At 36.7% G+C, this 11,951-nt stretch overlaps 2 protein-coding genes across 2 annotated transcripts; both read right to left on the bottom strand.

The window, feature by feature from the left end:
* Positions 1-846: 846 nt before the first annotated feature.
* Positions 847-2,451, bottom strand: LOC130725169 (protein BIG GRAIN 1-like B). The gene has a single exon (XM_057576423.1). The coding sequence runs from the start codon at positions 2,175-2,177 to the stop codon at positions 972-974; it is 1,206 nt and encodes a 401-aa protein (XP_057432406.1). The 5' UTR covers positions 2,178-2,451; the 3' UTR covers positions 847-971.
* Positions 2,452-8,605: 6,154 nt separating this feature from the next.
* Positions 8,606-9,421, bottom strand: LOC130749449 (uncharacterized). Its single transcript, XM_057602809.1, has one exon. It carries the CDS (start codon positions 9,419-9,421, stop codon positions 8,606-8,608), a length of 816 nt encoding a protein of 271 aa, XP_057458792.1.
* Positions 9,422-11,951: the final 2,530 nt, after the last annotated feature.

Genomic DNA, 11,951 nt, shown 5'->3' with positions numbered 1-11,951 from the left:
CTACTCGCTTTTATAAATCACCTAGCTAGCTGATGTGCTTTTTATATGATATTCTTGGTCACTCAAAACATTCTGTGACAGTTACATTCACACGCACACACACATTCCTAGATACACTTCCTTATTATACACAAGAATTAAAGTTCTTTTGTCTAACACATGATGTGCTTGGGTTTAACAAGCTTCTGACGTTCGGTTCACATTGCCACATATACCATCATCACTAGCAATGGCTTAACTGGTTAGATAACCACTAATACTAACACCTCACGAAAAAAATAAGAATTAATGTTTCCAGAAAATTTAGTTTTAGTTCTACATGTTCTCTTCAAATTAAACTCCGGGGTTAGATTCAATGACATGCACACCGCATAACTCCTGGTATTAGTGTTTGAGTGACGATGTCTTAATCCTTGTTATCTTAGGCTTCTTATAGGATTAAGATTGCCGTTTGGGCTATTAGGGTCGATGGAGTTATAAGGTTATCGGGCACCTATTTAATCCACAGGTTATGCGTGCTTCTAATTCGCATATCCTCTTACCTTCCGGGTCATCTTTGAAGATCGTCATTTAGGTCAAACTACCCTGGGCGGTAGCTTGGCAGGCACACAACTCCAAGCCATCAAGCCTTGCGCTTATTGGGCTTGAGAAGTGTCTCGTCTATTAGACCAATCTATAGTGGACGGTGGCTCGGTAGGCACACAGCCGTCCAAACCCCTAAACCTTACACGTACTGAGCTTGAGAAGTGTTTCGACAGTTAGGTCAATCTAACGTGAGCGGCAGGTCGGTAGGCACATTATCCACTTTTGTACATATCTAGTTCTACTTTGCATTGCCCAAAATCATTCAAGCAAATCAGGGTGTATATATTTAGTATCTTAACCAAACAATTAGTTAGAATTCATACATAATTAGGAACAAAAACACTAGGAAAAACACTTTGATTATATAATCTATGGTTCTAACAGAATTACATTATGAAACGATTAGCAATGGCACGATTAGTACCAACACGAGTAGTCTCATACACAGGCAGCTCCTCATGCAGGTGATCAAGCTCGAACAGATCCGAACTTGAACAACTCGCTGCATCATCCTCATCATCATCTTCAATTTCATCCTCCAAGTTTCTTCTCAAAACCAAATCGCTCTTCCTCTGGATATGATGGTACTCTTCCAAAATCTCTCTAGCAGCCTCTTCCATTGCCCTGTTTTTCTTGTCCTTGACCTCTTCAACATTCTTCTTCGTTCCAATTTTCCACGCGGTTGGCACCGACATAGCCATTAGCCTCGCATCCTCTGTTTCATACAAGGACTTGTGCCCACAGGGTCGAGAATCTTCATCCACAATCACGCTCACAGGGTAGAAACGCACCGTCCTCTTAACCCCATTGTTCCGCAATTTTTCTCTGGTGGAAGGTGAATTCTTACTCAAACAAGAGCGAGCAAAAGAGGAAGCAGAGGAGCAAGTAGAAGCTTGTCCTGACTCTGTTTTTCTCAAAGCGTTCGCATCTTCAAAACAGGGCTTGGTTTTCTTCGTGTTGTTGCTGTTCCCTGTAGTAAACAGAGAGTTCAGAAAACTCGTGAGTTTCCCCCCTGGTGAGATCGGTTGCTTCACCTTCTTCAGGTTGTTGTAAATCTTCAACGCCCTCGATTTCGACTTGATCAAACCATCATCATCGTCACTCACAATGTGTCTCTGTCTCTCTACGTGCTTCTTCTCCGGCACGGTGGTTCTAACCGGCTTAGGCCTCGCCGGAGCGAAACACGAACCTCTTGATCTCACTCCGTACAAGGTTTCAATATCTGGGGACGAGGACGACAGCAACCCCGAACTTGAATCTGAAGAACTCGAAGTAGAGCTGAAAAACAGAGCATCTTGGTCATGAACATGAACTTGACGACCCAGATGGAAATTTCTTTCCTTCTGCATCATCCTCTGCCTCCCTTGAGTTCCAACTACATTGTTTGCTTTCCAATCACGAGAAACACTCGATTTTGCCGACAAATGCTCCTCTGTTACACACACCCTGCTCTGTTTTTCCCCTGTTTTCCCTGTGTAGAACTTCATGTCAGAATCTCCTTGATCAATGGAACGGTAAATCTGGTCAAGCAGGGTGGAGGAGAATGAGGGGTTTTCAGACTCGTTTAAGAATCTGCGTTCTCTCCTTATCATCTTTCAATGTAATAAATTGGAAGGAAGAGAGCACGGGTGAAATGGAAATGATGAAGGTGAATAGTTGTTAGGTGGGGTAGTTTGGTTGTGTTTACGGGGAACATTCAAAAGCTGCAATGGAAGGTGGCTAAATCGATGATCATGGTGATGATTGAAGAATAGGAAATGGCAGAGAGAAGAAGAAGAAGAAGAAGAAGAAGAAGAAGAAAACGTGAAGAGAGTAATTGATTCCTTGTATGAAGAGAAAGAGAAAAGAGAGAGTAATGAGAGCAGAGTGGCACGCTTTGAAGAGAGAATGAAGAACAGAGGCTCAATATAAAGGTGCTTGTCATCACGCGCGTGCGTGTGCAGCCTCTTCCCGTGGGGTTGCGCCAGGTTGGCAGTGATGACGTGGCATTCCTTTGTTTTGTTTCAGATACTGTCTCTCTCTCTCTCTCTGCTTTTATTATTTGCTTTGATTTGATGTGTGTTTGAAATTGTAGCCGTTGATTTCGAGTTTTACTTGTTCTGGGGGAATTCGAGGATGTGTTCAGGTGTTCTGATGTACCCGTACGCTCTCGTCAAAGCTGTAACACAGAGGGCCCACGTGTCAAGGTTGAAAAAATTGTGTGTTTATTAAAATTGGGTAATTTGTAGGAGTAACTTTGGGAGCGTGGCATTACAAATTTTAATGAACACAAGCCAAATTTATGGAAATGAATATCCCCTTCACCGGGTTCCATATATAACATAGTTAATAAATTTGAGTTGTTCGATTTTGATCACTATGCTCTCATACATGTATCATGTATATCTTTGATTTTGATGAAAAATCTAAGCTGATTGATCTTGATTAGACGCTAAGATCTTTTAAATACATGAATATAAAATGTATTTGGTGATGGGAACATAAATCACAAATTTAACCAATGAATGGAGGAATTGAGTTTCGTGCAGCCATGAATCCCTATATCCACACAATAAATAAATTTGAATTGTTCAGTTGTTGGTCTAGGTAATACTTATGTATTGTAAGGATGAGAGTATAAGTTGAATTCTGAGAAAGATATTTATTGGAATGGATATGCAATCGTTTCCTTAACGAATGACGACATTTGTCTAGTAAAAAAAAATATAAATAAGAGTAAATTTTAATATTAATATTTAAGTAATTAAGACAGAGATAGTTGCATAACCCTCTAAATTAGAGAGAGATTGAGTGATTTTTCCTAAATTTTTTCATCTCTTTTTTCAGTTTTTGGATAGTGGCTGAAATTTTGAATGTGAGCTAAAATGGTTACATTAAACTCCATGCGGTGAGCGTGCTAGAATATGATTTCTCTCAATCTGTCTGGGTGACTTTAATTCTAATTTCATTGTTTGGTATCTAATGATTGTAAATACATGCTAATAAATGTGAATTAGATGCTTCAATTGGTAGGAGATTTTAAAGGGGTAACGGGTGTGATTGATGGATTTCAAATTACAATTGAGCTGGCAAGGCCAATATTGACTTTTGTTATGTGTAACAATCTAATAGAATAATGTTACCTACACACCTCTAAGAGAGGTAGAGGTGGAAGGAAGAGAGAGATAGGAAGAAAAGAAAAAGTAAGAGAGAGAAAGTATGAGATGTGATAGATAATAAGATGAGAGAGATAAAAATAAAAATAGGTGGAAATAAAGTGTTTAAAAAGAGAGGTGTGTATATATCATTACTCAATCTAATAACATAGCTTGTTCAAATGCAAAATTGTCTTCTGATCCTTTTGTCTTTTTTGTTACAAAAGAGATGAAATAAAAGAAATAAAAATATATATCATCCAATAATAAAATAGAAATAGAGATCAGAGGAAGATCATCCAAGATGCTCAAGGTAGGTAGCCATATTATTGATACCCATCTTAAAATGTTCTTGAATATGATCAGAATAATGTATAACGCTGCATGCACTCAACTCTGAATAAAGCTTTAGTGGTGGAATTATAACTATAGACACTAATTTGTAACATAAAACTTATTTGTATTTTTTATTTAATTAGGTCCATAAAGCTTTAATTTGTATGACTTTTTATTTCAGTTTTCCTCCTTTAATTTTTTCTTCGGATATTCTATTTTTGGAGTCTGGCTACGAAAATTTCCAGTTAATCCCACAAAAATGAGACTTGGTCACGTAGCCGTTACTAATAAAAGATATAGATGAGTAGATGACATTTTTAAATAAAACGCCACTATTATCAATCAAACAATTGTTCTACCTACCTCTAGGTAAGATTCAATGTGATCATTAAATTATGTCATTTGTTGCATGCATTTACATGGACTATAGACCAGAAAGGATGAATACACATAAGATTTGGTATTTTTTTTAAAGGAGATTTGGTATATATAACGCAGATTGTAATTGGTGAAGAATTCCACCCGGGAGATAAATTATTTTAAAAGTCATGCTATAATTAGTGTACATGTTTTGTGTGGTAGCTAGTGTGATTCATATAGTTCACGTTATTTAGTGGAATAAAAATTTTATTGTTGATTTCAAAGAAATGTTCATTCGTTTGGAATTATATTTATTCGGTTTAGATTTAATTTTTTCAATCCCAATCAATTTTGTAGTTTTGCAGTTTTAGTCTCAGATTATTGGGTTTTCTTAGCCTCTGCAGGCTCCGCTGCCTCGACTGCCTCCACATCTCTCCGAGCTAGGGTCCTGTTGTCTATCAATTTTTGAACAAGACATGACTTTTCTCATTCAAAAGATCTTAGACGATCATCACTACAAAAAAAAAAGGGCATTCTGCGGCAGTTGTCAGGGCATTTTGCGGCGGTTTAAACCGCCACAGTACGCTTCTCGCGGCGGTTTGCCAACCGTCGCAGTTACTAGCGTCGCCAAGCGTTTTGCGGCGGTTTGAACCAACCGCTGGAATAGCCGCCGCTAAAGACATCTAGCAAATTGCGGCGGTTTAAACCGCCGCAGTATACTTTTGTTTGTGGAGTTTCTAATACGATCCGCGGCGGTTTCAACCGCCGCAGTGTTATCCAAATTGGTGGCGGTTTACAACCGCCGCAAGTGGTGAATTTTGATTAAAAAAAATATTTTAAATTCTTTCGTCTCCAGTAAGTTCTTTTCATAACCTCTCAAGTAGTGAATTTAATCTTCCTTTCGTCCAAAAACAGAAAAATTATTCAACAAAGCGAAAAGGAGTGACAGTCTAAGAACAACAAGAACAATTAACTCCACTGGAAAGTTAGGAAAATGAAAGAAAAAAAGCAAAATGCAGAACAACTCAATTTGCTAAGTAATATTTATAATACAAACCTTACAATTTATACTAACATTATCTTTCCTAAATGCAAGGATTACAAGAATCTAATCAATAAACTATTCAAGAAGTCAAGAATGAATTAATAGTGGCACTTACATTAAGAGCAATCAATCTAAAAAGGTGAAGGGGAATGCAAAGAAATCAGAAAAGATGAAGATCGAAGACCATGACTAAATTCAGTTGATAAAATCATGTCCCTTCATCATACTATGTATGAAAAATTCCAGAAAATAAAAGAACAAAGAGATAAACAAGAAAAACTTACCTCAACTTTCACTTAACAAGGTGAGTGACAGCTTCATTTGATATAACTCTCCAATCCTTTCAGTTTATTGAAGATGATGCCCTCAACTACAAAATAAAGAAAACAAACAATTTTTTCTCCATGCACTAAGAAAGAGTATGAAGAATAGTAAGTGCTTGAATAAGTACTTTTGCCAAATAGTAAAAGTCAACACTGACAGAACAAGCCAGGTTATAATAAAAACATGCTCATGAAGACTAAAAGTATGCACAATGTTTCAAACCCTACATGATCCGTGTTTCAAAGGAAATGGAAGTCTTTCACATGGTTCCATATAGCCTTTCTACGCCATGTCTCAAGTTTTGCTCCTCCAATAACAATTGAAAATTGCAAACAAATGAGTGATTCCTACAAGTTATAGGGAGCTAAAAGAAAAAGAAATGATACTGTACATTTTTTTTTATCTCTGAACAAACTGGAACTGAAAGTTAGAAGCCAAACAATATAACCATGGATGTACTGAACAGTTCTTCCTTTGCATCAAATAAAAAGTTGCTAACTCTTATCTATATGGCTCTTGTATTTACAAATATGAATGAACGACCTCTTAACTGTATTTAGCTTCCAACTTTTACTATTATAATTCATAGAACAACAAAAGTCATTTGTGAACTATTCATGTATAACTTGTGTAGTGCCATTGTTGCATGGAAACTTAATCATGAAGTTAACTTAAGATCTTCTTAGATATTACCTTAGTACAAGGATCAGAACCATGTAAATAACAACATATAATAGTCTTTATGAAGAAAAAGACATTTGTTAAAACATATGGAGGTCAGCAAGCTCAACCACTAGTTCATAGTCTCCATCTATGCTAAACAATCTGTAATAAACCAGATGAACCATAATGCACATGAAAAAATTATATGCAAAGAAGTATGAAGTAAAAGGCATAACTGTAGGCAAGCATAGCTGCATATGGAGATGACTCGCCTTTGTCAGCCTTAACCTTCATTCCACCTAAAGTCATGAAAAGCAAAGATATAAGATTGCAGTCAATTCGAAGCAAGTAACCACCCTCCCAATCAAATTGACATGTACTCACTCTGAAGTAATTCCTACAAGAAACTAACAGGACCAACATCTCACTACCACACAAATTGCATTTATTTTAACTATAAGTCAGAAGTAATTCCCACAAGCAACAACTTTTGACAAGCCCTCAAAATGAAGTTAAGAACTCATTACCAAATAAAGAAGTGAAGAACACTGGCCTGAGTCCATAAAACATAATAAGTGAAAACCAGCCTCATATTGCTCATGTGAAGCACACCCTATGCCAAGACATTTATGCAGAAAAATCAGTTTCAATTTGCAGAAACAAAAGATAAAGTAAACAGCTTTGGGTGGAATCACTTTTTTGTTTCTTTGCCAAGAGAGAAGAAAAAGGAATCACATGAGAACCGGCTGCAGAATTCAAAGTCCAGAATAATTAGATTTATAATCAAGTAATTCATAAAAAGATAAAAGGATTTTGACAATCCAATTTGTTGTTCTCGGCTATTGTTTCTACCAATAGATTAAAAAGCAAACGAATGTGAGGTTAATAATGGTATGGACGACAATGAACGAAAATGCAAACGAGAACTGAAACTCAGAAAAGAAATTAAGAAAAAGGGAAGGAAACCTGATAAGAAACAGGCAAAGGGCTTCAATTTGAGAGCTGAAATAGTGGCTCGTTGACAGCATGAACTGTAATTTCTCTTTCGATTCCTCCTATGCTCCTTCTCTATTCGCTATTAACAAAACCTAATCCTCGTCTTTTTGGTTCCTCCAACCACCAATCGATCTTGGCCGGAGAGACAACAAATCTTGAATGGAGGAGATGGCACGACAGAGGTTTGCTCGAGGAACCTTCAGCAAATGAGTGTTGCGAAAGAACGCAACAACCTTGAACTTGAACACGGCAGCGACGTCGACTTCGAACTCCAACAGGGTGGCGGACAGAATCCGGCGAATCAGAACGAGGCGACGAGCAGGGACGATGCTTGAGCTGGGAAAGTGTGCAACGGGTTGAGCGAGGGTTATGAGGGGTTGAGAGCGAGAGAGTTAAGAGAAAGGTTGAGAGCTAGGGTTGGGAAACGAATGAAATTTTAGTGGGCAAGCACTTGGGGGCGGTTAACAACCGCCGCAGAAGGAAAAGGAAAAAGAATAATAGCAAAAATATCATTAACCGCCGCTAAGTGTAGTCCAACCGCCGCGAAACGTAGCCAATCTGCGTCAGTCATGAAAACCGCCGCAGAACCGCCGCTAGTTTCTTTTTAGTGGCGGTTTCTACAAAACCGCCGCAAGATGACCGCCGCAATTGGCTCATTTTCTTGTAGTGCATTTATTCACAAGACGAAAATTCACGACCCACTTAAATCAGTTATGTTTACTTTGGATCCTTACAAGCTTCTAAACTCATCTCAAATCACGAATACACTAAAAGAGGCACACCAAGCATCTCCTTGCTTCGGATCGGAGGGTTGTGCTACCTTGACATTGTTTTTTGGATGATACATGAAGTGTATGTTATCTGATTGATGGCTTTAATTAATAGTAAGGGTAGCTCTCTTATTTTCTCTCTAATTCTAATTCAGAGTGTTGTGTCACTCTCTCCAGACGGAACCAGGAAAATAAGGTCTAGGGGGCAAAAAAATTTATGACTGACTAAATAATTTTTTTCAATTATGCTATTAGCAATTATATAATATTTAGTTCATATAAAATATTACAAGTTTGATAAAACTAAACATGATAACTAATAGGTAAACACCGCCCACAAAAAATATGTGATTCTTGATAACTAAATATGCATTTCATTTCAATCATCAAAGTCATGTTCTTCTACGATTCTTGATTTGGTAGAACTCTTCCATAATTTCTTCAGTGGTGAATGTCTTTGCAATATCCTTTTCAATATAAACAGCCATAGTATCTGTAAGAAAATCATCTTCCATTTTATTGTGAAGCCTAGTTTTCACAAGCTTCATTGCTGAAAAAGCACGCTCTGTTGTTGCAGTTGAAATTGAGAGAGTCAAGACAAGACGAATTACTCTATCAACCAAGTGATAAATTGTTGATTTCCCAGAAGATGATAAAACCCAGCATAGCTCACAAAGTGTTGAAATTTCTTGAAAATCAAAATGCTTTAAAACATCAAGCTCATAATGTTGTAGTTGAATCCTCAAGTGAATCTTCTCTTGATCAGTAAAATCTTTTGGATAATATTTCTCAACCAACTTGCATATATCATCAACCTTGAAAGACTTGAATGCCTCTTTAGGACTTAAAGTTGAGCTAAGCATGAGTAATTCCACAGTTTTATCACAAAATCTTGCATTTAACTCTTGCAATTGAAAGTCTATGGCAGCTGTAAATATATCATATTTAAAATAGTGCTCCATAGTCATAGAAGTGTCATCATTCTTATGACGAGGTTTACACCAACCTCTAATATATTGACTATTCAAATCAGGAATATCAATAGCATTGCTAGTACAAAATGATGTGACACTCTCAAATATTGGCTCCCACCCATCCTCTCTTAACTTTTGAAGTAGTGATTTTGTAGTTGAAACAAGATGCATAGCATTTACAATATCTTGAGATTGTTGTTGTAAAGCTTTGCATAAAAGATTTGTTATTTCCATAGTTTGCTTCATCAAGTGCAATATGAAAACAAAATCAAATGAAGTCAATGTTAAGAAAGCTCCTTCTCATCACCCCTTTGAGCGTAATTTGCTCCTCTTTCAGAAATATTATTGAGAATAGAGCATATTGGTGCATATATTCTTAACAGACTATATATTGACTGATAATGAGAACCCCATCGAGTATCTCCAGCTCTTTGCAATGTACCAATTTGATTTCCTCCTTTTTTAGTCTCAATTTCATTATTAGAAATATGATTTTGAATGTGCAATGCTTGTGCATCTTGAAGCTCATCATGCCTCTTAGAAGAACTACCAACAACATTTATGATAGATGTCAAACTCTCAAAGAATTGATGAACATGCTTAACTTCTCTAGATGCCGTAACCAATGCCAATTGCAATCTATGAACCATGCAATGAACATAATATGCATCAGGACATTCTTTGAGAAATAGAGATTGTAACCCATTCCACTCACCACGCATATTACTAGCACCATCATAACCTTGCCCCCTAATATTTTCAACATGAAGATCATAACGGGAAAGAACTGCACATACCTCATTTTTAAGAGTTGATGACATGGTATCTTTGACATGCACAACATGGAAAAAGCGTTCTCAAACAAAACCATCTTTATCAACAAATCTCAAAATGATAGTCATTTGCTCCCTCTTTGATTCATCTCGAGCTTCATCAATAAGAATGCAAAATTTGACATCACCAATTTCTTTCCTAATAGCATTTCTTACTTTACTAGCAATGATTTGCAAAATCTCCTTTTGAATTTTAGGAGATGTGTATGTGGCATTTTGTGGAGCATTCTCTAGCACAACACTAGCAACTTTGTCATTATAAGTTGCTAAAAACTTTAACAACTCAATAAAATTCCCCCTATTTTTTGAGTCAAAGCTTTCATCATTTCTTCTAAAAGCACATGCTTGGGATGTTAACCAACGAATACTATCAATTGTAGCCTTAAGCCGTAGTCGGTTATTTTCAACTTCTTTTGATGCTTGTTTTCCAAATAATCTTTGGATATGTTGAGATTGGTTCTTGAGATCCTCACAAGATTTTACAGCAACTCTATGTGAGGAGTTATGATTTTTTTCCCACATGTACTAGTAGAGGACCATGTACTCCTTCATTGACTTTCTTCCATCTACAAAAGCCATCAACTATAAATGCATTTGCATGTCCCGGTTCATTCTTGCCAAATAGATAACATGGTAGACAATATATAGAATCATTCTTAGGTGAGTACTCCAACCAATATGAATGTGCATCGAACCAAGAAGCTTGAAATCATCGACGATTATTACCTTCTCTTGAAAAAGGAAATTCTATATTCCTTGGTTGATATGGACGAACCTTGAGATAAGCACGACGTATTTCATCTCTTTGATTAAAAGGGAACTCTCACATCATTGGACGCAATCCAGGATCACGCTCTATATCAACAACATTCATTTCTTCTGGTTGAATTCTTCTACATTTTGAAGGTCGTTCATCTTGTGGTGGGATAGATGGTGTAGCAATAGTTTGAGGTTGATTGCTACTATTGCCTTTTTTCTTCTTAAAGAATGAACCAATGCTTTTTTGACTTGTCATAGTATTACACAATGCCAAGAAGAAATAGGTAAGATTGTAATTTTTTAACTACAAAAAGAGTGTGCAAAATGAAATATAGAAAAGATCAAAAACAAAAATGTTGCAGGCCCCAGAAAACAACAGAAAGACCAATTTTGTGCTACGCGGCAAAAGCTACAACCATAACCTGATCTGTGAAAAAACAGTGGCTATAGCCTTCTAAATCCAAGTCCTAGAAGCCCCAAAACCAACTTGCAGAGGGAAAGGAACTATACAGCAGCACGATAACCCATAGGAAAGCATCAGAAACACAAAAAGTCCAGGCATACTCAAAGGCAACTCAAACAACAACTTGGATTTGTACACCACTCATAATTTGAGCACATGAAGTTCCTATTTCTTGCTCTATGGTCTATAAATTAGTATTGGTAACTGATGAAGTCATGAACCTTTCCTCTAACTTGTGAAGAAAATCAACAATTTACTCACACACTAATGTCTAATACTGTTCAAATCCCTCTGTTTTTATTGTGTTTTATTAGTTAAATAGAACTCTCTAATTCCTTATACAAAATAACCCATTTAATGAAAGTAAGTAACTTTCCTCTCCCAACAAAATCCATTGGCTATAGCAAACAACAAGGAGGTAGTAACTAGTGAGACACAATCTCTATGACTATTTTATTTTCTCTCTAAAAAACTTGTCATCAAAACTTGTAAATAGAAATAGATAGATTTGAAATAAAAGAGAAAATAATTGCTTACACCATGAAGGAGAATGACTTGCTTTCTTGTTGAATCACAATCTCACAGATCCAAGCAACAAGGGGAAGATGATGAGTTTGGAAGTAAAAAGCTTAGCCTTAGGCATGGAGCTTGAAAGAAGAAAAGTAAGAACTCTGAAGAAGGTGAACTAGAGCCACTTCCCACGGTTAAA

This window comes from Lotus japonicus, chromosome 1 (assembly GCF_012489685.1).
Source record: "Lotus japonicus ecotype B-129 chromosome 1, LjGifu_v1.2".
Lineage (NCBI taxonomy): Eukaryota > Viridiplantae > Streptophyta > Magnoliopsida > Fabales > Fabaceae > Lotus > Lotus japonicus.
The sequence above is the reverse complement of the archived record's forward strand: the minus strand, read 5'-3'. Positions and strand labels throughout refer to the sequence as shown.